At 45.5% G+C, this 27,764-nt stretch overlaps 1 protein-coding gene across 1 annotated transcript in view; it reads right to left on the bottom strand.

Moving 5' to 3' along the window:
• FAM81B (family with sequence similarity 81 member B) overlaps window positions 1-27,764 on the bottom strand; it is a 60,175-nt gene that overhangs the window by 24,406 nt on the left and 8,005 nt on the right. The window contains exons 3-4 of the mRNA XM_090038278.1: window positions 16,985-17,237; window positions 3,251-3,369 (exon numbers count right to left, since the gene is read on the bottom strand). Of these exons, the coding sequence (XP_089894404.1) occupies window positions 3,251-3,369; window positions 16,985-17,237 (372 nt within the window). The remainder of the gene's footprint in view (window positions 1-3,250; window positions 3,370-16,984; window positions 17,238-27,764) is intronic.

Here is a 27,764-nt window from a genome sequence, read left to right as displayed (position 1 = left end):
ATTATCTGTCATAACAGAAGGTCATGGTCCCTTCCATCCTAGTTAGTTTTAGGCTAAAGGGCACCAACTTTCAAGTTTAATGGCAAACTACACTTATGGGTAGGCCACTGTTTGTTTGCTTTTTGTTTTTTTAAGCTCTAGGTTTAAATTCTGTATATATAAAATAGAACATGTAAAAGTACGACTATGTACATTTGTCCCCACCTATACTAGGTTATAGAAATTCCAGTTTGGATTCTAATCATATTGCATTCTTCTTACAGTGGAGATCAAAAAATATGACAAATGAAGCTAGTATTTATGATTATAGCTATGCTTTGTTTTTCAATATTGGGTTACTTCTCATTTTGATGGTCCCACACACTACGAATTAAAATCCAGCATATCTAGAGGGGCAATTCTAGTAGCAAGCAAAATGCAACTTTTGCTTATAAGGTATAAATCACTGGTAGCTATACCATACTTTAACTAATAGCAATTATTCATGTAAAACTCCATTAAAAATTGACCATTTGAGTGCAGCTAGTATAGCCAGCCCTTGTGCTGCAACATCAGTCAGTTTTGCTGAGGTTTAGAAGACTTGTTGTTTTCTCTTTTTTAAATAAATGGAATCCTTGGACTCCGTTCCTAGAGCAGGATGTCAAACCCACTATTTGTGAGATGACAGCCAGTTCCATGGTACTGATTATTGCTGCCTTTCATAATAGATATGACATCATGGAATGGATAAAGCAGGAGAAGGAAGGAGCTAACTGAAAAGAAGAAAACGCTTTTTTATATATTAAAATACCTTTGGATTAAATTGTATTCTCCTACATATAAAGCCATGGAAGGGCAGGATTTAGATGGTAATTCCTTAGTACCCACAGAGTTTTTGAGGCATTCTTCTGTTCAGCAGTCTCTGTATTTCATTGGCTTGTGATAACTCTAGGGATCATTAAACACTGTCTTGAGCATAAGTGTGGACACTCTACTAAGAGATTCCATACATCATACCAAAGAAGCAATGTGATGAGTCTATCCAGAAAGAGGGAGGTCCTGGAGAAACTCATAATGGTGAAGCCTACCAAAGCAGTTCTGCTGGTGAGTCAATCCAGAAAAATAAACTGTCTCATAATCAACAATGGTCTGAGTATTATGGTTCTTGTACAGATTAAAGTAGGCCACAGAGAAAGTCCACTGAGAGGCCACAAAATAGTGAGGGACACAGTATTTCAGTATTGGTCTTGCCCATGTTGTATACAGAGGAAAAAATCACCTCCCTGCTTACACTCCCTGCTACCTTGTATATACAACCAAATAGATGTATTGTATATACTAGCATTAGTCTTGTTTGCCACAAAATTGCGCTGGGAGTTCATGCTGAATTACTTGGCTACTATGATCACACAATCCTTTTCAGAATCACTGTTTTTCAGGAAACTTCAACAGATGCAGTCTTTATTCCTTGTTTCTAGATATATAACCATGCATTTAGCTGCATAAATTTGTTTTGTTTTGTGTTTGAATAGGCCCAGGTTGCCAAGCAATCCAGATTGCTCTGTAGCATTCCCACACTGTCAACCATTTTGTGCAGTCCACACGTTTGGTCAGCTGTGATTCTAGTTACTTCATATCTTTGATTAAAATGTTGACTAGTGTCAGGCCTAGTATTGATCTCTGCAGAACCTCACTAGCAATTCCCTCATTCACTGATGATAACCTTGCTTTTTGAGATTTGTCTCTTAGCCAGTTCTTCATCTACTTGATGTGTGATTTTTTTTTCATATTATATAATTTTTATTATTACTTTTTAATTGGGATGTTGTGCAGTACTAATTCAAATGTGTTATGAAAGTCCACATGAATTACACATACAATCTGATCAACCAGACTTGTAACCTGAGCCTTTTAGGTTTATATGTTGCCTTGAGCCTTCCAGGGAAAGCTTATGTCTTCCCTTGCACCCTGTAGATTTCTACAGTATATCCATCACTTACTCACTTAAAAATACTGAAATAAACTTCACAACCGGAAGGAATATACCTCTTTGCCTCTAAGATGCATTCTCTGTCTGGGAGTGAATGCAGATATCTTAAACAGAGGACATGGACACACATACATTTGAAGCAATCCAGATTCCACTTTAATTTGGAGTGCTTCAGATTTGAAGGGCTTCAACGACCCACAGACATACAGCCTCTAACTATGCCCCCTTGCCAGAGTGCTTCAAAATTGCAGTGGTGGAACTCTTCAGCCAGGAGGAATGATACGTGGTCCTCCAGCATCCTACAATGCTCTGCTCCCCTTCTTCCCTTGCAGTAGGGGTGGATAGCTAGTGAATGATCTCCTGTTTTCTTGGCAAGTGTGGTGGCCTCTGGCCTCTCAAAAAGACTGGGGCCTTGGAAAACCAGACTCAGGGGCCATGAAGTGCTCCAGAAGTTGCTCCTCTCAGGCTCCAGAGGTTGCCAACGACAGCAGAGCACACTGAAGACTATTTATTGTCCGTCTGCCCTGCTTTCTCAGATTTCCTTTCTCAGAAGAGCACTGTAACGTGTCAGAGCAACTCCCTATTGCACTTCATAAAATGTCTAGATGTTGCAGAAAGCACTTGGATAAAGTGCCAAAAAGCCCCATTGAAGCATCTGATCTATACAGACGTTGGGCGATCTGGGTCCAGCTAACACGATGCCGCTTCTAGGCGTGTGCTGGGCTTAGTGCTGGGGCGCACAGGTTTTAAAGCAAGTTTTTTTTTAACACCTACAAGCATTAGACACTTTTAAAATGCTTCTTTGACTGTGAATATCTGTATGCTCACTACTTGGAGTGCTTCAGAGGCATTTGGAACATTTCATATGTTACATCTATATAGGGCTGGCAACTAGCACCACTACTGTGCCACAGTTTAGAAAGAGAAATGAAGAACTGTGTTGTATGTTACTGAAAATGCAGAGGAGTTTAGGTGGGAACACATGATTACAAAAAAGTTGCAATATAGATATCACATAGAAGATAACATGTCTAAAAGATTAAGTTTTAGGGAAAGAACTGAAGCAGAAAGATGTAGGCATTTTTAATGTGTACCATATGATATGTTCACATATAAATCCTTCTGCTCCTTTACACTAAGTATGTTTTATACCATTTTGCCTTAAAATAAGAAGAAGCCTTAAAATAAGAATAAAATATATTTATACCCACTTTAAAGCTCTAATGATACTCAATAATGAAGAAGTGCAAAGGGGAATTAGGTCCATCATGTTTTACTTACCTAGCCACCCTTCCACGCAAGTCCCCAAATCCTTGTAGATACTTACAGTCCAGACTTTGAACAGCAAAATTAGTTCCTGTAGTGGTATGATCTCTGGTTCTTATTTGTTTTTCCAAAATCTGAAAATCCATAGGCACATGATGTTGATGTGTTCAATTTACCATTTCATTGTTTATCATTTATTTTATTATTTTTTAACCAATGTTAATAATACTTTCCATTACTAGGGGTAAGTAGAGCAACAGTTGCCATCTAAATCATACATCAAAACCACATTTTAAAAAAGCATGGTTAAAGTTCAGGTCCAAGAACTAAAAAATTAGGAACAGAATCTTAGAAAAGTAGGATTGAAAGGAACCTCAGGAGGTCATCTAGTCCAGCCCTTTGCTCCAGATAGGATTATCTCGACTAAACCAGTCAAGTATTGCATGGAAATTCCACAGCCTCTGTGGGCAGCCTGATCCAATGCTTAACTACCCTCAGAGTGAGAAAGTTCTTCCTTCTATTCAATATAAATTTCCCTTAGTGCAGTCTAAGACCTAACCCCTTCTCCAGTCCCCTGCAGCCACAGAAAATAGTCTATAACTGTCCTCTCTATAATTGCCCTCCAGGTATTTGAACAATGTTATCAAACCCCCTCCTTCTCCCTCTCCCAAACTTCTCTTCTCCAGGTTATAATCCTAGATCTTTCAGCCTTTCCTCATAAATCATGTTTCCCAGGCCTCTAATCATTCGGTTGCTCTCTGATGGACTCTTTCCAATCTCTCCACAACTTCCTTGAAGTGTGGTGTCCAAAACAAGACACAGTACTCCAAGTGAGGCCTTGCCAGTTTCAAAGTGGAAGAACCACTTCCCTTGGTTTGCTAGAGACACTCCTATTAAAACAGACCAGTGGGATATTGACTTTTTTGCAACCAGGGTATACTGTTGGCTTATATTCAGCTTGCCATCCACTGTCCTCTTTTGCTGTACTGCAGCCTAGCTAGTCATTCCCCAGTGCATAAATTTGTTATGTTCTAAGTGCAAGACCTTGCATTTGTCCTTACTGAATTTCATTTGATTCACTTTAGACTATTCCTCCAGTTTATCAAGGCCATTCTGAATCTTAACTCTAGCCCCCAGAATGTATGCAAAAATTCTCTGTGCAACCCTAATTTAGCCCAATTGTGCCTTCCTATGTTTCTATATGCAAGATATCTAGTAACATATTCTGTAATTATGGGATCACACACTTTTTTTCTTTTTTTCCATAGGACTTCAGCCTTGATGGGCACGTCCAGATGAGCAAGCACATGCCTCTTGTCCCATCTCAAACCCATTTGAGGCGGGACAAGAGGCACATGTGGGAATGAAAAAATGTTCCTGCTCTGCAAACTTGCAGCACAGGGAGAAAATTAAACCCCTGGATGTCCAGGGGTCTAAAAAAACTGCTCTGCAGAAAAGCGGAGCAAGGCACGGCCCCAGACCATGCCAGAGAGTCAGTCCTCCAAAAGAGATACTCTGGTGTCAGTCAGAGTGTCTCTTTCATTCTCCTGCTGCCTTGGCCCCCGGCGCCATCCAAGGTAAGTGGCGGGGGGGGGATGTCCCTGGGGCTACGGGGGGTATGGATCCAGCCAAGCACCCTGTGGCTCACTAGTCTGGCTTTGCACTGGAGCGGGTCGTAGGGCTCCAGGAAGCATGCACAGGACCTGTGCTTCCCGGAGCCCTGTGACCCGCTCAGGTGGAAAGCCAGACTAATGAGCCACATGAGGCTGGCCCAGGTCCGGCTGCATGCCACCCCCCTCGCAGGCACAGTAGGACAGAGGCAGGATCCGGTGCAGTACACTGGGACTGCGCACCGCACCCAGCTGGGTCCTGCTACCCTTGGGGCTCCTCTGATGCCTGGCTGGGCCATTCCCATGCTGGCAGGACCCGGCTCAGTGCAAGGAGACTGCATGCCATGCCAGGTTCTGCCACCATAGACCCAGCCGGGCCAGGCAGCAGAAGCAGCCCCAGGGCTGGCAGGACTCATCTGGGTGCAGCGTGTGGTCCCCACCTGCCATGCTGGGTCCTGCCATCCTGGGAATGGCCTGGCTGGGCATCAGAGGGGCCCCAGGACCCAACTGGGCTGGGCACATGGTCCCCGTATCCTGCTCTGGGTCCTGTCACCATGGCCTGGCCCCGCCAGGTGGCAGAGAGGCCCCAGGGCTGGCAGGCCCCAGCTGGGCCTGCCGCATGGTCTCTGCATGCCACGCTGGGTCCTGCTGCCATGGCTCAGAGCACCCCACTCCTGCTGCTGCTGCTAAAGGTAAGTTATGCGTCCTGGGTGGGGGGACTGTGGCCCTCCAGGGGGAAGCTGGGACCCTAGGCGGGGAGGCTGTGCCCCTCCAGGGTGCCTGGGACCCTGGCCAGGGGGGCTGGGGCCCTTCAGGAGGGAGCTGAGGCCCTGTGGGGGCGTCATTCCATGTGCTGTGTGGGACAGCTGCACCCTGTGGGGGCCAGGGGGCACACCCCTCCTGAGCAGTCCCCCCACAAGGTCCCCCACACCCACAGTCCCCCCAGCAATCACCCCACACCTACTCACACACCAATCCACATCCCTTCACACACACCCATCATTTGGGAAGAAAACCAAAAGCACACATCAACACATATAGGTTTTTAGAATTTATTTTATCATAATGATAGAGACACTGGTAGGCTTCCACATTGCTTTAACATTATAAATATACCAATAAAGCATTGCCCAACTGATTGCTCTCGGTCTCCCTCTTTCTCTCTAGATATATATGTGTGCGTGCGTGTGTCTTTTGTTTTAATTGTGGAAAAAAATGTGGAGCTTCTGCGGCCTGGCCACTTGGTACCTAGGGACACTATCCCTTGTGCCAGCTGGACTGCTGCAGCAGCATCCCAAATCCATTTTTAAAAATACCCCAAAATCCACATTCTTTCACAATTAGAACAAAAGAGAGAGAGAAAGGGGGACTGATCAGTTAGGCAATGTTTTGTTGTTATATTTACAATGTTAAAGGAATTTGGAAGCCTGTCAGTGTCTCCAGCATCATAATAAAATAAATCCTAAATATCTATGTTTTAACGTTTGCTTTGGGTTTCCTTATCACATGATGAATGTATGATGTGGGGTTTGCAGGAGGGGGGCGGGAGAATGTGGGTGGATGTAGAGGGATGCGAGTCACTCTATGGGTAGGTGAGGGACTGAGTGTGGGGGCTGCTTAGGAAGGGTGGGTCCCCTGCATGAACACTGCAAGCCCCCAGCAGCTGGCAGGGCACCATGGTGCTGGTGGTGGTGGGAGCATGGTGGCAGTGATAAGCGCGGAGCTCCCACAGACACTGTCGGCAGCAACAGTGGTGGCCAGTGGCAATCGCTGACTGCCTGCAGACAGCGCTGGCAGTGGGGGATGCCAAGCGGCAACCGCCTACAGGCATCACTGACAGTGTAGGCAGCACCTTTTCTGAAGGGGTGCACTTCTATGCACAGGGAGTGCACGTGTACCCCCTGTGTATCACCAATGGTCCCCTGCCCAACACAGGGCAGAGCCCCCTCCCAGCACATGGATTACCCTGCCTGCAGGTTCCCAACCCCACCCAGGGGCCACAGGTTCCCTCTCCCCCGCCGGTCTCCAGCCTCCTGCTCATTCCTCTGCTCTTCTCCAGCCTCTGCCCTGACCCATTTCCCCCTCCCCCGGGGTTTTGTTTAACCTCTGGATATCCAGGGGTCTAATTTTCTCCGCGTGCTACAAGTTTGTAGTGCAGGGAACATTTTTTCATTTCTGCACATACCTCTTGCCCTGCCTCAAAGGGGTATGAGACAGGGCAAGAGGCACATGTGTGCTTGTCTGGACACACCCACCGAGTGCACAACAAGAATGGTGCTCACTTAATACGTGGCTATTGAATACTTTATTTTATCCTTATTCTGCAGTGTAGGGGCCTTTTTCCTTATTTATTGCAAAATATTCAAATCCTACTCTGCAGGCAGAATTGTTAATGTCCATGTAACCCGGGCGGTACTCCAAGAGGTACCCCCTGTCCAACTGAAGGGATCAAAGCAGATGCACAAGTGCTGTGGGAGGTGTAGGGACTCTCCTCCCCCTATAGAGCAGAGCCAGACCACCAATGAGGACTTAACTATATACCTTTCAATACTGGGAATATAAACAGGCATAAATCAGAGGGTATAGTGGACACTACAGTGCCCCAAGGAGGCAGGATTCAACAAAGGTTAAACACTTACAATCATTGACAAAAAACAGGGTTAACACAATATAAAACACAAACAGCAGAACAAACAATATGGGTTGGTGAAATATAAAAAGGCACAAAATGCAAAATGTCAAATGATGAGGAAATATAGGGCCTTAGTACCTGGAGGGGGAGAAAAAACACGATGGCCCCTTTCCACTGCAAGATTTGCTTCTTGTTATCTCACTCACCCCAAGTCACCTCACCTGGGACTTGAAGCCAGATCTCCCACATGGTAGGCACTGCTTCAGCCTGCTAGGGATCTTGACTTTCCCAGAGCACTGGCCTCATGTGGAGCTGCCTGGCCTCTGATTGGAGGAGCTGGAAGCAGAGCTGGGAACCTGCTCAGATCTTTCTTGGAGTGGGGGGGGAGCCTCTCCTGCTGGCTGCAGCCTCTCCTAGGGGATCCTGGAGCCCAGTGGGGAGCCTCTCTTGCCAGCCGCACACCGCGCTGTTGGGGGTCCCACTGCTGCTTGCAGGTCCTCCTCTTCCAGGGCACTGCACCTTCCCTGCTGGCTCAGCTCTGTGAAATTCCTTCCTTGTTGTCCCTCTCTGGTCTCTCCCGAGTCAGCCCATGCTGCCCCTTTTATCCCCCTCCAGGTGACCCAAGGGGCCAATCAGGACACGGAGGGGTGAGTCTCTGGGGCCTGATTGGTGAGGAAAGGGAATCCCAAGTCCTCCAATCATCTTTTACCCCTTCAAAACCCCTGGGTCAAATCACTACATGATTGGTAAGGAAAGGGAATCCCAAGTCCTCTAATCATCTTTTGCCCTTTCAAAACCCCTGGGCTAGGTCACTACCAGTTAGCCCGTCACATCCGTTTTGGGCTTTTCTCTAGCACTCATCACACACACTTTTACATAGCCCCATTTTTTAAGGGAACATTGTTTTTCACCATTTTACAGGTGAGGGAAATGGGGCTCAGAGAGAGTAAGCTAAAAATATCTCCTAATTTTGGTGCCCAGTTTGAGAGATCTAGTAGTACACGATGTTTTTCAGAGCACTTAGGATCATATGTCATTTAATACCATCAGAGCATGGCTCTGTGTGTTTTAAGATAAACAAAATAATATATTTAATTAGTCTTATGCTTAGAAATGGATTAATTGCTTTGGTTGATACTGAAACAAAACAAATGAAACACCATCAACCCCCAAATTATTGAGGTAGGCAAGAGATGTGTTGTTACGTGGTTAGTCTGGCAAAGTTTAAAACTGAAAACAGGAACTAACAATGGGAAGTGTCAAGTAACCTTAGCAGGCAGCTTTGGCTTATATTACTGTCTCTCTAATATGACTAATTGTGTTATACTGAACGTTTTAGGATCATTTCGAATCTGAAAAGGAACCATGACCCATGTATTGTCACATCAGCAGATTTTTCTGTTGATTGGAACAATGTAAAATATTCTGTGTGAAATTAATAACACTTGAGAATTGCCCATTTTCAAATTCCTGGAGCTTCCTCAAATATGCAAGTGCTTAATACATTTTCAAAACAGTAAAATGATCATCAGATCTTGTAATAGCTTTTTATTCATTATACTATCCCAACAAATAAAGGCAGCTTTTATGGCACATTTCAGATTTTGAGCTGACTGTGGAAATAATAGATATGAAAGCCTGAATCCCTGATGGCTGGAGCCTGCTCCGTGTGTTCCTGGGGGCAAGCAGAAGTGATTCTTACTTGTATTCGCACAATAGGAAGACAGGAAAACAGAGGACCCTTACCTCAGTTTTGTAACATCTTCTCAGTACAAAGAGACATTTGAGCACTAGCCTGAGGAAAGAGGTACATGAACTGAGAAGGATATATATATATATATATACCAGGAGGAAAAACATCATGCAAATCTTTTTAGCTTCAGTGACTATATATGTGGTGACATCAGAGATATTGAGCCCTGTCCCCATGCGTATTTTTGGTCTGTTACAAAAATGTTATTTTCAAAAGGTCAGATGTATTAGTGCAACTCCAATGACTCATCTAAAGTATGTTTGACAATGCAAATGTGATGTGATAAATCCACAAAGATAGAAACTTGAATGAAAAACACATGCTCTTTAGCATAAGTAGCATGAGTCTCTCATTCATTACAATGGACAGCACCAACCTCCTGTTTATTGAGATGAATCAATATTTCAGTTCTTCAGCTAACTCCTTGGGCTCCTAACAGTATTAAATTCCCAGAACTTGCTGGTAATGGAGGAGTGAAATACACACACAGAAACCTGTACCTGTCAATTATTAGCCTGTATTCACTCCTTTTTAAGTGAATCATTATTATTTTATAATCATAGAAGAATGGACAATGTTAAATGCATTTAATTTTTTAAAATTTGATGTTTCTCCTTACAGGTTGAAATTCTCTCTTAGGAGCTTGAATTATGTTTCTATTCTGCACTTGACAAAAAATAATTGCTTTGTCCTGCTGTTTCTTATGCAACATCAAGCAATGCAGGTTTAGGCTTTACTAAGTTAAGGTCTTCGTGCTGAGCATCATTATTCATGTCATCAATATATCAGAATAGTTCTAGGAATAGGAATATGAGACTGGAAGGAATCCTGGGCCATCAAAGTCTACAATTTGCTGACTTATGTTCTTCCTGCTTTTTCAAAAGACTTGAAATAAATAAAAGTGACTTGTATTTTGTGGCAAGTGATTTATTTCTACTACTGTATCTGTAGAAGTCAAGTTATAAACTAGGATCCCATTGCCCCAGGCTAGTGGTTCTCAACCTTTTAGGCTCAAAGCATCCCTCATTATATTTAAGGTATGCAATGGAAAAGGCCTACTCTCAATTTTCACTTGTTTCTTGACCATTGGAAAAAACCCAGAGCAATTCTTCTGTTGAACTGGGAGACCACAAGAGATCTGAATGAATTCCTATTTGAAATCTCTGGGTTTATCTTATGAATCATGTAGGTGTTTCCATGCCTAACAGTGATAATATTGCATAGCACCCCATGGCACCTTTGAAAGGATCTCATTGGACCACGTTGCAGCTCCACGATTTGAATCATTGCTCTAGGCACTGCATAAACGCAGAATGAATAGACTGTTCCTGCCCCAAGAAGCTTACCCTTTAAATATAATCTGTTCTGTGCACCAGGGGAAAATATGAGTTAATCAGAATTTGTGAGATTTATGGGAAAGAAAATGAGAGACTTTGTTATAGGGGAGCTATCCATATGGCTTGGACTGTGAGGAGCAATACAGAAAGGCACAGGATCTTTAAGGGCTTTCTTGGAGCTACTTTTTTTTTAAAGAGAGATGAAGCATCAAGGGTTGGAGGAAACCTTTAAGTCGGGGGGGTGTGTGCAAAATATGGCCTGCGGACTGGATCTAGCCTGTGAAGCCATTCTATCTGGTCTGTGGGGCCCCTAAAAATTTTAGAAAATTAATATTTATCTATCTTTGGTTCCTGTCAAAAATGACAGGAACCGGGGCAGTAGGACCCAGGGGAAGTCTGGCAGGCTCCTGCAACAGCACGGCCCACCCCCCAGCCAGAAGTCCCAGCAGGGCCTTCTGGTCTGGGGCCACATGGCTGCACCAGCACCAGAACCTCAAGTAAGGGTGGGGGAAGGGCAGGGGAGGAACCTGGGAAAAAGCGGCCCTTCCCCCACCCTGTGGCTGGTGCTCCCTGCTCTGGGGCTGTCTTGAGCAGGCACAGGCAGCTCCACATGAACTGTGAGTGGCTGCAGTGTGGAGCGCCAGCCACACAGCGGAGGTGGGGCTGCTTTTCCCCCTGCAGTCAGTACCAGCTTGTAGCCTGCCCCTGCGCTTTGGCCTCAGGCCAGCTCCGGGCTCACCCGTTGGGGCTGGCGGCAGCAGCTGAGGTCCCCCCTGCTTGCCACGCCAGGCAGTGTTTGCTGGTGCTGCCCACTCGGAGCTTGTGCACCGGGCAGCCCAGAGGTGGCGGTGGCAAACACTGCCTGGTGTGGCAGTCGGGGGCGGGGGGGGGGGGGGGGGGCTGCAGCTGCTGCCACCACAGCACAGCCTCAAGATGTGAGGCTGGAGCCAGCTCAGGGCCCAGGCTGGCAGTGGCAGGTTACAAGCTGGTACTGAGCATGGGGAAAAGTGGTCCCTTGCCTGTCCCGTGGCCGGCGCCCTGCACTGCAGCCACTCACAGCTCACGTGGGGCTGCCTGTGCCTGCTCAGGACAGCCCCAGGCAGGTGCAGCAGGGAACACCGACCACAGGGTGGGGGAGAAGCCGCTTTTCCCCCACACTCAGCACCAGCTCATTCCCTGCTGGGGAGCAGGGGGTCAGGGCTGCATGCTGCCCCCTACCTGTACTGTGGGGTTGGAGGGCACTGGGAGTAAGCAGGTGCATGGGGCCCACACCGGTGCCCCGGGGCCAGCGCTGGTGGGGCCCAGAGTAGGGTGGCAGGAGTACAGGGTCCCAGCCGGAAGAGGCTCTACGGAGCTGGGCCGGCTTCCCACTCTCCCTGCTGGTACAGCCGAGTCCAGCTCCACAGACCCCTGCCAGCCTGTGCCCTGTTCTGGGCCCCACCACTTCTGGCCCTGAGACATTTGTCCCAAGACATTGGTCCCAAGATGGTGACCAGGGGGCGGGGCACCTGTCAAGGAGTGGGGCTACCCATGTGGCCCTTGACAGCTTGCCAAAACTGGGTAAGCAACCCTCCACCTGAAATAATTGCCCACCCCTGCTTTAAGTGCTGATGTCCTGGTTCAGATATGGTGTTCTCCAAAAACGTTGCCTATGCAGCAGGCCTGAGGCAGTGATTCCCTGAAGTCAAGGCATAAGTATCTGCAGGGCTCCCAAGACACTGATGTCTTCATGTGCTGGGGAGGTAAAGCAGCAACAAATCTGGAGACTGACTTCAATCATGGAAGTGTGGAAACAGGAATTTTTACTAGGCATTTCAGTACAACCTTAATTTTCAGTTGTTATCAATGCCTTTGTATTTCTGCATTGGGCAAGTTAACAATGTTAATAAGAACTTGATCTTAGCATTTCTGATGGCTTTAATGCTTTGAATAATCAGTGCTTGCTTTTGATTACCAGAATTGTATTAGTAAAATTTAAATATAGCTTGTATGAAAATTACAAAAGGATAACAAAAAAGCTTGTTAAAAAGCATTCAAGCAACGGATGTTACTAAAATACTTAATGTTTTCAGTGTGTTAGTTCTGCATTTCATCCTCTCAAATAATTTATTAGTAATATTTAACTGTTACGATTCAGCTATTCCAATTCCTAACAAGTTGATACTTACAGCTTATGAACTGCTCACCTTTAGCTGTACCTCATGTTAGAGCCCAATGGAATTAATTTGCAACCAGCCAAAATAATATAATAAGGTGCTAATAATTGTTTTTACTTTAACTTTCATCAATCTCTTGCATTACCTAATTTCATACAGAATTACAAATGTCCTTAAACTGTGAGAGAATCTGGTTTCCCAGATATCCACAGCTCATTTGAAACTACTGAATATTAGAGGGTCAATGTGGTGGGCTCGCTGCTTTTGCTTGGCAAGCCTGGCTTGGGGAAGGACACTTCGGATTGGTGGAACATTTGCTTTGCAGGTCCGGCAGACTTCAGGCGTGGGGCCTCTGGTGTAAATAAAAGCCCAGCATGTTCAGCACACTGGGCGGATGCAGCGAGGGACTCAAGAAGAGCGGAGCCAAGAAAAGCTGGGGAGCTTTTCCCCCAGCAGACAATTGGCCCAAGGCTCCTGAAGCCTCCACTGGAGGAGCATCCTTAGGAGCAGTGCGAGACCACTCAGGCCCATCATGGTGCATGGTTCAGTGCATGGAGCCCAGGCTTTGGGAGCCACAAGTGGTGGCTCAAACCTGCAACCCCAGCAGGGCCAGTGGGCCACACGGTGCGTGGGGTAGTGCACAGGGCAAGGGCCTTGGGGGCTGCAGTGAGGCAGCTCAGGCCCCATCTCCTGTCAAGCGGCCAGGTCCCATGGTGCGCAGGTCGGCGTCTTGGGAGCCAGGGAGCAGCAGAGTCTGCTTGGGTTAGCCACCCGGCATGAGGACAGACAGCCAGAGCCTGAAGGCCCCAGCCTCTGTGAAAAGAGACCTTGGTGCCAAAGCCAGAGCATGGGGAAATAGTAGTGCTGCAGCATGAGGCCCAGCACCCAGGAGCCAGTAGCAGTGGTGCAGCAGCTGAGAGGAGCTGAGCCCTTGATGCCCAGAGCAGGGCACATGGTGGAGAGAAGCCCAGTGGCGTGGGAGAGGCCTGGAGGGGGCGCTCCAGCAGATGAGACCACATCAAGCTGCACCCTGACCACCGCCACCTGAGGAAGCGTGAGTCATTGGGCCCTTGGGTCCCACAGGGGAAAGACGTTTGGGGCGGGCAAACCCAGAGAAGGGACTGGATGAGCAGCCCCCTGCCTAGTCAAGGCCCTAAGGGGTAGGGGCCATTTGATGCCTATCTTTCTGCATTAAAGAAAGAGGTAACTGTTCCTCTATAGGTGTAAAATCACATTTCCACTCTTATACTTTGCACAACCCTTTAACTGAGTACAGGTTCCCCACTGCGGGGTTGGGAAGCTGTGGGTGTTTTTGTGGATATATTGTTTTCTTTAGGGGTTGTGGTTGGGAGTGATTTTCCCACAGTGTTATTTAGGGTTTGACCATGGTTATTGGTTAATGTTCACTGTGTAAATATATGTGTATGATTTTTAGTTTTATGTTTATGTATATTATAAGTCAATAAATTGTATACAGTTAAGAACTTTGGGTTTGGGCTAACTCTGTAGAGGAAAGAGAGATCCGCTCGAAATTCTGGCATCCCTCTCACAGCACCCCCTCCTGCCTACCCATCCCATCCAGTTGAGAATAGGGCACACCCTGCGGTGTACCCAGGTTACATCAAGAAAAACTTGATCTTGACAGGTGTCCAACCCCCCAGCTCCATTTCAGCAGGCTTGGTAACATTGCATCTCTCTCTTTTTTTTTAACTATTCCAACCACATTCAAACTTTTGAAAATCTGAATCTTTGGAGCAAATTATCATCTCTTTCTTATCATCTCTTTCTAGTTCAGGAGTGCCCAACCCCTAACCTGTAAGCCAGATTTGGCCTGTTGAGCCATGCCATCTATCGACAGGGATCCTGAGTGGCAGCAATTGCCACTCCCCTGGTACCACATTTCTGAACAAATGGGGAGACTTGTGGGCCAGGCAGCACAATGGATCCACACATGAAGGTGGCCCAGAGCCAGTCTTGGGACACAGGGGCTGACTGGAGGTGGTGTGGGCTCCAATCCAACCCTGCATGTCAGGTCTCCAGTAGGCAGCACAGGGTTGAGGGAGGTAGCATGGGGCAGTGGGAGGCCCAATCCAGCCTGTGGACTGGCTCCCAGTCTCTCATCTGGCCTGTGCCAGCACAAGGCTGAGCAGACATTCTGGGGGGTAGAGTTAAGATTCAGAATGGCCTTGATGGTAAACTGGAGGAATGATCTAAAGTGAATCAAAATTCGATAAGGAGAAGTGTAAGGTCTTGCACTTAGGATAGAACAAACTTATACATTGGGGAATGACTAGCTAGGCTCTAGTTTGTGTCTCTAGCAAACCAAGGGAAATGATTCTTCTCCTCTTACACTGGTAAGGCCCCATCTGTAACACGGCGTCCAGTTTTCGGTCCTACACTTCAAGAAAGTTGTGGAGAGATTGACAAGATTCCAGCAGAGAGCAACCAAAATGATTAGAGGCCTGGGAAATATGACTTATGAGGAAAAGCTATTTACATTGCTACAAAAGCAGGGCTGAACCAGCCCAGCTGTGAATGTCCCCTGCATGCAAGTGGAGTAGGGGGGAATCTCAGCACAGAATAGATGTAGCTGCTGTCACCCTCCATCCCATTGTCTAGTGGGGCTGCAGCTAGTCTTCTGTGCTTTGCCTCATCTGCTCAGGAGTGCTGCCTGCTGATGTAGTTTAGAGTCCTCATGGTACTCTAAACTGTGCTGAGATCAGAACTGAAGTAGAAGGGATCCAAGAACTGTTATTACTTCCTTGGCACACATGTTAAGGTGAATTTTGCCAGGTGCCACATATGGGGAAGAGAAATCAAAGATAGAATATAAAACTGGTGACACCTGGCTGGATGGCCGCACTACAGAGAAAGTTCTGGTAAATCACAGGCTCAATATGAGTCTGCAGTGTGATGCAGCTGCACAAAAGGCAAATTCAGTTTAGGATGCATCAATAGAAATGTTAAGTGCAAGACATGACAGGTGATAGTGCCTCTTCACTCAGCACTGTTTAGGGCTCATCTAGACTACTCCATGTTTTAAAAAAGGCTCCATGTTTTAAAAAAGGATCTGGAGAAGTTAGAGGGTCCAGAGGTGGGTGACAAAAATGATAAAGGGCTTAGAAGGCAAGTCATACAAAGAGATGTTGAAGGATATAGCCATGTTTAGCTTAAAGAAAAGGTGCTTAAGAGGGGACATGATAGCAGTCTTCAAATACCTGAAGGACTGCCATTAAGAAGAGGGAAAGCACTTTTTCTCTCCCACTTTAGAGAGTAGGACATGGACCAATGTCTTGTCGTTGCAGCAAAGTAAGTTTAGATTGGAGATCAGGAAAAAAACTTCCTCACTGTCAGAGTGGTGAGGTAGTGGAATGGACTGCCTAGGGAAGTTGTGGACTTTCCATCACTAGAGGTGTTCAAGTAGAAGTTGGACAGGGATTGATTAGGAAGGATCTAGGCAGAAGTAGGCCTATGTTCTAGTTTGTGTATTTCCCAATCTTCTGGGCTTTGCTGGTTGCCAAATGGGACCAGGAGGCAGGGGTTTTTTCCCCTCCTGCTGTTAAATGTGTAAGGGTATTTTTAAGTCTTCCTCAGAGACACTGTGTGATGGCTGCAGCCAAAGCTGAGGATTTTGACTGGAGTGTCCCACTGCTCCTGCTAAGACCTAAATCCAGAGCTTCCTGGCTAGCAGATTTTGTTCTTCTGTTCAGATTCAGACCAATATTTGGGGTCAGGAAGGAACTTTACCCATGGTCAGATCCCCTCCTTGGATCTCTTAAACATGTTTTAACAACCTTTGCAGCAGGACATTGGCTACTGTGGTCCCCCTGGTTTAACTGTGGCAAGTTAGCGTGTTATGTCTCGTGGTTGTATCAGGGTTGACTGCGTAATTTTGCTAGTAGATTAGACAATGGATTTGTATGGGATGATTTGGATAGGGATAATTCTGCCTCAGGCAGGGGGTTGGACTAGATGACCTCTAGAGCTACCTTCCAGCCCTACTTCTCTATGATTCTGTATGAGCTTGAGCACAAGACAAATCTAGTTCTAGGTTTGCTTCAGCCTCATAGTGGTCAAAAAGACTCTGAATTCTGGAAACATAGCTGATATGGACATCTGGACTTGTAGGTAAAACAGATATATGTAAATGTTGTACAGGGAGCTCATTAAATACATCATTAGTTAAGAGACTGGTAGTGACATAGGAGGGAGCTAGAAATGCAGCAAGTCTCAGCAACACCTAGAACAAATTCAGACCCACCTCAATATCATGACTGAGCTTCTTAACTATGCTTGTAATGGTCTGTATGTGATTTTCCAGTAGTTGCCGTGCAGTTGCCTCTCCTTGTTGATAGTTCTTACTTCCATGAAGATACGAAACAATGTCATCTTTGATTCGAAAGGCCTGATCTAGGAGAAGAGTTGTGGTTCTCTCCTGACTTGATAATCGATCTTCTAGAAAAGTTGCTCTGTTACCAGGCATCACTGGAACTGGAGGAAGGAAAGACTGTTCCCTGTTCGGAAAAAACGTATGCATTTATTTTATGAATGGTGCTGAAAACTGGCAAGTATTGAAATACAGTACAAAATGCACTAAGTGGATAACGTCACATAGCAAGTAAATGTACCTGGGAGACTGGTAATGACAAAGAGATGCCCTTATCCCTTTAGAAACTTCAGGGATAAAAACATTCCCTGGCACACTTCAGGGATGATAATCTAGACTACACTGTGTAAATAAGGTTTGTTTTTATAAAAACATATTTGAACTCTCTGGAACACAGACTATTTTATTTTCTCTCTGATTCTGATTCTTGAGTAGGTTCACTGCTTGTGACTGCAAGGCAAAGAATTAATAAAGAGTACATCCCATCCATCCCTTCAGTGAAAACAGTAAGAGAGCCTTCATAAGGCATGGCCCAACATACGTCTGAGTATTTGAAACTGAGTGGTTAATTCTGTTAATGCCCCTGGACAAACACATCACAGTCCCTCTTCTCAGAGGCTCAGTCCTACTCCCACTGAAGGCAATGGCAACATTTCTTCATTAAAGAATGAAGCTTGCTGTGTAAAACAAAGAAACTGTGACACAGGGTATAGTGCAGCCTGCATGGTTCTCAAAGGATGTGCAACACTGAGCACAGTGGACTGCTGATCCATGACTGGGGCTCCTGGCTGCTAGCGCAATACAAGTAATATCTTTTCCTCATTGTTTAATTTCTATATATCTTGCCAAATATAGATAGGGTATAGTGTTTCTCAGCCTTTTTAGACTTGAGACATCCTTAAAAAATGCCAGCTCTTAGTTTTCACTCTTGTTGTTGTTGTTGTTGTTGTTGCAAAGAACTCAGACCACAACAGGTCAAAATGTTTTTAATATTATGGATTCCCATGTGAAAATTTTGGGTTTCTCTTTTGAACCATGTTTACACACCTAATGGCTGCGTCCACACAGCAAAGATGTTTGGTTCCCCGGGGACAACAGCCACTAGTTGTCTCTGGGGAATGCCCATGCCAGGGGTAAAAAAATCCTTACACTGATCCCTTGCAGCACCGAAAACAGCCAAATGCGCGGTATGTGGTGCTGCAGATGTATCTGCGGCACCACATACTACATGGCTGTGCTCATCTGGACCCGGCCAACAGTGCTAACATTGTATGGCACCCTGCCTGCACACCCTGGTTGAGGATCACTGGTAGAGAAATAAAATGCTAGACTCATTTCAGACTTTCCCTAAGAATTTTTAGTGCTTCTAAAAAGTGCCAGATGGACAGCCTGGAAGACTAGAGTCTTCTAGTAATCTGCAGAGGCAGTACAACAGAAGTAAAAGTGGTGTAAGCTTCCTCCCTCTGCCCTGTCAATATGTCTCAGTTCTCACCTGGACAGAGCCCCTCCTAGTTTGAGAGAGCAGCTCACTTCTTGCTACTTCTAGAAGATGCTAAATGAGGCCAAGTGTGGTGGTGGGTTGCTAACTCTTAATGCTGACACTTTTCCAGTAACAACTAGTAGAGAAATGGGTGCATTCACATGTACTAACTTTCAGACAGCTAAGCCAACTTAACTGTCAGAGTGTACACGTGTGGAGCGGAGTTGACTTCAATGTGGTGCAAGATAATATATCTCTGAGTTGTCTTATCTTGGGTTGCATTAGTTGAATTTCCTTATTTTAAGTTGATTTAGCTCATGTGTATGCACCCATAATGTGCAGAGTTTGTGCCCTGGGCAAACCTGCTGAGCACTGAAAGCAGGGGACAGGCACAGGAATCGTACGTATGCAGGGGACTCAAAAACAGTCTCTAGCTGCTGCTGCCACAGCTATAGAACAGTCTGCCTGCTCTGGCTTTTGGTCTCTCAACAGTAGTGCAGTATCCATGTACCTATTGTTGGGGCTCAGACTCTGTGCAGGTGGAGCCCATGGTTTGTGCCCATTTGCCCATCCCAAGTTATGGTCCTGGTAGCTAGACTCACACCAAAACTGTAATATCTCTATTGCCTTGTGAAGAAATGGAAGTAGGGACACAGGAATAATGTCAGACCCCACCAAATCCCCCACTTAAATGGGGTGGAACAAAAAAACCCAGCTGCTTAAGAGTTAAACTACATGAAAATCCAATGCCAGAAAGGAAGATGAGTAAAATATACATTTGAAACTGACAGTTTAATTTAGTAAGATATGTAAGATAAATAACTTATTGGGTTAGTCTATAAGGTGCATATCTAGTCTGCTTTCTGCCTGACTTTAGACACAGCTAACTGCCTCAGCTTAATTTAGAGCGGGGTGGCCTGTGGCATGGTGAGCTCCTGTGCGCAGCATGTGACAGATGAGGGAGAGGACAGGCAGCACAGCAACAGATGGGGTAGGAACCTGAAGGCAGGGCATGATATCAGGAGGGAGCACAGGGCAGCAAGTAAAAGCAGAGCAGTAGATCAGGCAGGAGAAAGGAATTAGCATGATACTTGGGCAAAGTGTGAGGCGATAAGTAGCTGTGTTGGTCTAAGGACATAGGCAGACAAGGTTCTTTGGGTAGATGTGATATCTTTTATTAGACCAACTAAACAGTTGGAAAAAAATGTTCTTTGCAAGCTTCGGGCACAAAAGGAAGGTGCTAATTTGTGGCACAACTGCCAGAAAACTTCAGCTCCCAACTGATTTAGGGCACAAACAGGCCAACAAATCATAGCAAGTCAGCAGAGATGGGAATTTACCATGTCTTAGCTGTTTTATAGTGGATCTTTGTGTGTCTACCCTTACCCCATGGTAAGCCAAAGCTAAATCATGGTAGCTTAAGCCTGTTTCACTGAGGAGGTGAATGGACAGACTGATACAATATGGAATCTGGTCAAGACCTCAGGACTCTCACTGCTTCTCATGCAAAATTCTGGGAGTCTTTTCTTAACTGCCCGACCCTTGAATTTATATCTTACCCAAATGGCCAGCTTTATTTTGTGTTCCTTAAATTAACCCCAATACCATGTTTGTCTTTATCGCCTATATCCCAGACACACACTCTTTTATAACATAGTTTAGCCACAATCCGTAACTTCATGGTGGAGGAAAATTCCAGGCAGTCTTCTGGGGAAGAAATCAGATGCGTTTTACCTTATAACGATCTCTGCTTTTAGACTGCTATAAATAAAGCTTCTTGTATAAAAATAACTTTAAAACAAGAAAGAAGAGAAGAAAACAGTTCAACTGCCCTGTGCAATCAATACACAAAATGCAAAGATGACAGTTCAATGATTGAAGTGTGCCTAAGGATAATCCACAACAAAATTTACAAGCATATGGACTATAAGGATGCTCTGCAGCTGGCTCATGGTGGCATGTACAAAAAGCTACTTTACATGAAACGGCACCAAGACTTACATTTTTATTGTCAATCACTGCTCAGAAAAAATTTTAAATATCAAAATGCTGTCTTGACATTGGCTTCATCATGCCACAAGTCACAGAAGCCGGACCCCAAATCCTGATGTATAATTGAGATTTAATTTGTTTTAGTTTTATATCTGTATCTCTGTATATCGTATACCATCTTCAGCAAAGAAAAGGACCTAAAGATCACCATTAATTATGTGAAATATGACCTCTAATAAACTATTGATGTGTCAGCTGTCTGATCTCCATTCATTGATCTCAGATTTTTGCTAGAGAGACCATAATACTTGATATTTGGGGTTTTGCTGTCTTTGGTTAGCATTTTGATTAGTTTTATATGCATGCTTAAATGTGGGCTGCCTCTTTGCTATAGTTCTTACAGTGTTTCCATGATAAGCTAAATTGAAAACCCAGGTCTCTTTGTTTGTCTCACTTTTTATACACCTAAATTTTGATTCTGTCCTAATGGTACTGGGAGTCACATGACTGACTGAAAACAGGCTCTGTTGACAGCCTCTGATCAAGACCTGTTTCTGCTCTGCCACTTACCAGTTGGGGGCCCTTGGGCAAGTCATTGCACCTCCCTGTGGCTCAATTTTTCTAGCTATAAAGTAGTAAAAGGGTCATTTACCCCCTTCATTAAAGCCTGCTGCAATTTATCTCCCATTTAGAACAGTGTAAGAATGTGCACACAGGTAGTTATCACACAGCACTTGAGACTTGGTAAAGCCTCACCCCTTTTTTACCCCACAGTAAACTTAATGTGTTCATAGCCCAAGAGTTAAATCAGTCTTAGCTTGGGTCTCCTGGAACCAAAAACTGATGGCTGCAAGCATCCCAAACTAGCAGTTCTAAGACAATGCAAGCACTAAGTGAGTTTTTCTCTACTGATGTGAAATTGTCCCTGGAGCAGAGAAGACCACAGCTTGAAACTTCTGGGGTCTTCTGGTGCAAACTCTCAAACAATGATCAATTAAAAGCTAAGCCTCTGATATTGAAGCTTCAGTAGTCTAGGAAGTATGTAAGAGGCAAGGATTATTTCTGTGAGTGATACCTTCTATTATATTTTTCAGGTCCTTGAACAAGATTGTATTGCATTGGCTAAGTCTGTCCCAACCATGCAGTTGGTTTGACAACCTTCCGAATCATGGAGTATGTCTGAGAGGTCACCCAGACCTTTGACACATATGCTCAGGCAGGAGTATGGAGGAGTAGAGGCTGCCCAGACCTTTCATCCCCACTTAGGTCATTGAGACAGAATCCAAAGGCCAGACTGAGTCCAGACATTTGGTGCCTCCATGGCTGTAGCTGTACAAGCATTGAGGAATTGAAGATCTACCACACAGATGTCCTGTGTGATAGGTAAGGATTCTACCACTGAGCCACAGAGACACCATGCAGTTGGCCCATAAAAATATCACCCACAGAAATCCTGGCCTCTCTGCATGTTTCTGTTATTTTAACCCTTTTCTCTCTGCTTGTCTTTTTCTGTGGACTAACAATATTCTGTGTGGAACAAGCTATTCTTTGCCACTGCATTTTTGAACTTGTTACAGCTCTTAGAGCAAAGCTTCTCAATATTTTTAAACTCAAGGCATCCCTTGGAAAATGCCAGGTTTTAGTTTTCACTTGTTTTTTTTGAGTACAGAAAAATAATAGAGCAATTCCTCTGTTGCAAAGGACTTGGAAAGACCAGCAGAGGTCAAAATATTTTTAATACAATGGATTCCTAGCTGAAATCTCTGGGTTTCTCTGGGTGAATCATGTCTGCATACCTAACAGTGCTATCGTTGTGCAGTGCCCTTGGAAGGAACTCGAGGCATGCCAGGGTGCTGCAGCATTCTGGTTGAACATTGCTGTCCTAGAGACAAGCCTATCAAGGGGCCAGCTGAGGTAATCCAGTTGGTAAACTGGGGTGTTACTGGCAGTTGATTCAGTCTTGAAATGGGTTTAATTGTAGGATTCCTTTCTGGAACAATGGCATGTGGAGGCCTATTACCTGAGAGATGTGCTCATGAAGATGAAGAGAATTTAAACTATAACAAACAGGAACTATATCAGTATCTACTGTTGCATGGTATTGCACACCGCTATCATGTTCAGCAGGCTGAACATCTGGAAAGAGCAAGCAGTGACTCAGCAGAATAGCACACACAGAAAATCCATTTCCTTCAGTTTATCAGGGTTGCTTGTTTAAGCCCCTCGTTAAAGGCCTGATCCTACAAGATGCTTCACCTCCTTTTCACCTGGAGTGCTACATGAGAGACACATGAGAGACACCTCCTTTTCACTTGGAGTGCTGCATGACAGACACTTTTTATGATCGGGCTCCTGGAAATGCTCTACAGCCGTAAAGTAAGATGTGCATGGCAACAAGCTCTTTTAAAATAGCTGATCGTGTGAAAAATTAACCCTGGTGAAGTGAGGTATCACATTAGGGTGCTCTAAAGTAGAGCACCTTAGGGAACCTGGGTTCCCTCCAGGGTTAATTTTTCATGTGGTGGCAGGGCAGAGCTGTTGCTACTAGCCCAGCCCTGCCCTGCCCCTGGGGCTGTCACAGGGGGAGGGAGGAGGAAGGGGATGGAGCTGCCAGTTGCTTTGAATGGCCAGAGCTGAGGGGTGGGGGCAGGGTGAAACAGAGCCCCCTCCCCCGAATCTACCTTGGCTGGGATAATGCGGGGATCTGGGTCAGACCTGTGAGGTGAGGGACTCTGTTACATCCTGCCCCCACACCCAGCTCTGGCCATTCAAAGCAGCCAGGAGCAGCCAGCATGGAGCTGCTCGCTGCTTTCAATGGCCAGAGCTGAGGTGGAGGTGGGGGGAACGGAGCCCCCTCACCTTGCGGGCGCCCTCAGCTCCCCTGGCTGGGGTACTGGGGGTATCTAAGCTGGGCCTGCAAGGTGAGGGGGCTCTGTTCCCCACCGCCCTCAGCTCTGGTCATTCAAAGCAGCCAGCAGCTCCCTCTTCCCTCCCCTGCTGCTGACAGCCTTGGAGCTGGGGGCAAAGGGTGGCACAGGGCTGGGGAGAGGGGAGGTTCAGCAGCCTCCTCAGAGGTTGCCAGAGTGCCCCCACCTGCTGGCCCAGGCTGGCTCCAGCCCCCCTGGGGGTGAATGTCTGTTGGGTTGGATGCGGGGAGGAATGCTCTAACTTTATGTAAAGTGCTATGAGTTAGTCCAGGGCCCTAACATCTGTAGGCACCATCATCAGGAACCCTATATGCCTTCAACTGGTTCTGTCTGAACAGGGTAAAACTATTAGCAGTTGTGAGTAGTTGTCTGTACATACACAACAAGTATGGGGACACTTAATTCTGATATTCTGTACCGCTTCTTCAGAATTCTTATAACAGCTTGATTTATCTCTTTCTGCAGCTGAGCAATTTATAGAACTCGTAATGCTGACAGGTGTAAAAAGGGCAGTAGAACATCTGTTAGGTACTAGAAAGCGTTTTACTAGTTATTGGTGCTATAATGGAATTTAAAATGGTCAAAGAAGTTGGCAATATCATTTACCATCAATTCATATATTTAATACAAATCTTGCTGGCACCAAATTTCTAAAATGGAAATTAAAACCTTTATTGTGAGTTTTTGGTAAAACAAACTAAGTAGAAGAACTCCATATGCTATCTGTTTCCAAATTATTTTGACTCAGTAAAGAACTTTTTCAAAAAGTCCAAAAATGCGTCAATTCCCTTTCCCCTCTCTTAGTGTCAGCATTTCAGCTTCTGGTCATATCATAAAGACTTGAGTTTTTCATTTCATTTCCCTATCAAAAATGTTGCCTTCCTTAAAAGTGGTTTTTTTTTTTAATACATATTTTTTTCAAAAAAACCCAGGAAATATAGATACATACCTTTCATTAAAACTAACTGTCTACATTTAGGCCCCCAAGAACAGATTAGACTGTTTTAAAAACCCTACCTGTGTGATTATGTCAACTTTTAATGAGAGTGGGATTTGTCAGAGGAATGGATCCTTATGCATATAGGACAAAAACAGAACGCAATTTTAATTTCCCTTGTTTTTCCTTCTGACCGAAACATATTTATTATGATAATAATAATGATTGATTTTAACTGTGGAGAAACCAAGTATGTTTTGAGAACTTAGGAACCATATTAAGGCCATATTAAGGCCATTTTACTCTGAACATTTACACCCCTAGAAGGCCTTCTAGGGGTGTAAATGTTCAGACTCAGGAATTTGGGGTGGGGTACGTGAGGGCAGGGCTGCCCACTTAAATCTGGGGCACAGAGCCCATTTTTGACACATATCAGTGATAAGGGCTGAGTGACAGCTGCATTACTACTTGCCCTGCCACTTGCCCCACTGCCTCACTGCTGCTGTCATCATATCTGCACGTCTCCCATGAAGATCCCTGTGGTCCAGACCTGGACTAAGGGGGCTAGAGGGGGCAGGGGCAGTTTGACCTCTCATATAAGAGATATGTATCCTGTCAGCCTTGAGCTTCCAGAAGGGTGGAATGAAAAGACAGAGAATGGAGGTTAGAGTACCTTCATACTGCTCTCCTTATACAGGTTTCCCTCGCTTTATGCAGGTTCTGTATATACAAATTCGCTTTTATGCAATGACCCTTTTTACACCCCGAATTCATGATATGCAAGGTGAGTCTGTAGGGAAAGGGGCGGGAGTGGGGGCACGGTGTGGCGCAGCCCAGCAGCTGCAGGTAGGTGGCGTCAGGTGCTCCCGGGCCTGCAGCAGGGAGCAAAGCAGAGGGCACTGTCAGTGGGTGCGGGGCATGGGGGCACAGTTCTTGCTGCTACACGCATCCTGGGAGGGCTGCAGGCTGGGAGTCTGCACTGGGTTCTTCCTGCTGGTGGGCGTGTGCCCCCAGATCTGCATGCAGGATGAACACAGGCTGCTGCTGCGGGCTGAGACTGGCGGCAGCACTGAGCTGTTCCCAGTGAGGGGTTTGGGCTGTGCTGTGCTCAGGGTGGGCGGTGGTGGCACTGGGAGGGGGGGTTAGGGGGCTATGGCAAATTTTGGGGTGGCCGCAGCCCCCCTCCCAGTGCCACTGCCACCCGCCCTGAGCACACCACTGCCCAAGCCACTGCCAGGAAGAGTGCCATCACTGGCCCCAACCCGCAGCGGCAGCCTGCCCTTGTCCTATGTGCAGATCCGGGGGCACACACCCACGGGAAGAGCCTAGCACAGCCTGCAGCCCTCCCAAGGTGCACATAGAAGCAAAAGCTGCACCCCCCTGTCCTGTGCCCTGCATCCACTGACAGCTTAGCTCCCTGCTGCAGCCCTGGGAGTGGCCAACGCCACCTGCCTGCAGCTGCTGGGCTGCGCCATACCTCTCCCTTCCCCTCCCCTCCCCCCACCCTTCCCTTAGCCCCAACCCCACTCCCTCCCTCACTGCCATGGAAACATATCCCTATTTGTTACCTTATAAACTGGGTTCCCTTTATGCAAATTCAAGTTTTTGGGGAACGCATGTACATCACAAAGCAGAGGAAACCTGTACCAGCTACAAGAGAAACTGGGGAGATATTTAGAAAGGCCCTAGTTATACCTCATGCTGCCAGATCCCCAAGTGATCTGTCCTGCTGTACCATCCTCTCTATCATCTGCCACAGAAGGAGTACAGATGCCAAAACATACATGACTGCAAATCTCAAGCTCAGCTGATTGTTAAGATCAAACAGCCGCTTCCCAAAATAAGGAGGGGAGGGCTTGCAGGTCAGAGTTCATCCCAGGCCTTAAGTGATCATTGCCCTAACCTACCGTGCTAAACAGGCTCCCATTAAAAAAACACAGTGGAAAGACCCTTGCAGGGGTACCATTGCTCCATGAAAAAACCAATAAATAGTCCATGGAAAACATTCTGCTAGGACATCATGCCTTCTGAATTGCCTTCCTTTAGTTTTATTATTAATATTAATATTACTTCCCTGAGAATAGGGTTTAACTCCTGCTAGTTATTTCCATTTTAACATAATCTTTTGTCAGTGATATCATAATCATTGCCACAGTGAGCATTTATGATGTTACAGCATTGAAATGACTATTCTCACTGTAAGCAAGTAAGTCTGAAAATTGTAGCTTGTAGTTTTACAATAAATTAGCACAAGAAAACATTACATAAATTTGTAGGTGGAACATTTATAAATGTAATATCAAGGGCAGTTAATCAATTTTCCATTACTTAAAGTCATTCCCTCAGTTCTTCAAAAAAAGGATAATTTAGCATGATGGCATTTCACGGTCATGAGCAATCAGCATGCCGCTCAGATTCAACTTATATGAACCTTGACTCCTTACTAAAGGAAATCCATCCTCATTTCTCTAGTTATTGAGCAGAAAGCAATGAAGGATATGCTTTAAAGAAGACTTATTAACTTTTACTTAGGGAAGGAAAGAATGCATTTATTATCCAAACAAAATGTTTTTTATATTCATTAACTGTCCATTGGCTTTACCCTCAGACTGTTGATATATTAACAGTAAGATGCAACATCTGACTTTCCAAGGATTCCATCCTGCTTTTTTGTTTAGTTTACTTCCTATTAAGACTTACCAGTCACAATTTGGCATTTATACACATACCTTTTCATTTGGCGATGAGCCGGAGATCCACCGCTTCTAAGCAGACTCGACACATGCAGTTGTACAAGCAGCAAAATGCACATCAGTGGACAGAAAATGGCAGCAGTGCACTTTTGAACTAAAGCACCTCCAAGGTGTTTTATTCAAAAGTGCACCACCGCCATTTTCTCAGCACTGACATGCATTTCGCCGCTTATACAACTGCAAGTGTCACAGCGCCAGGCACTTGTACATGTAAAAATGATTTTTCTACTAGCTGCAGACTTCTGTATTTTCTCCACAAGGGGCTGGAACATGTTACTACCGCTGCAGTGCTCTCTAAACCGTGCAAGCCTCAGTGACAGAAGGCCTTGAGTAACTAAGATATGGCATTGGTTGCAACCAACAGCATTTGAATTCCACTTGAAAATGGGGGAAAATTCAATATACAAGTCTTCTATAAACCCACTCTCTTATGTTCCCTAGCTGGCCCAAATGTAAATAAGGCTGAACTAAGAGGGAATAGGGCTAGTTAGAAGGTACTAATTCACCATCATCGGCAGGAAGACTTGTATGAAGCTTGGAACAGAACTTAAAATTGTCTTTTCTG

This window comes from Crocodylus siamensis, chromosome 3, assembly GCF_052110815.1.
Source record: "Crocodylus siamensis isolate JL-2025a chromosome 3, ASM5211081v1, whole genome shotgun sequence".
Taxonomy (NCBI): Eukaryota; Metazoa; Chordata; order Crocodylia; family Crocodylidae; genus Crocodylus; species Crocodylus siamensis.
This window is presented reverse-complemented; position numbering and strand designations above follow the sequence as displayed.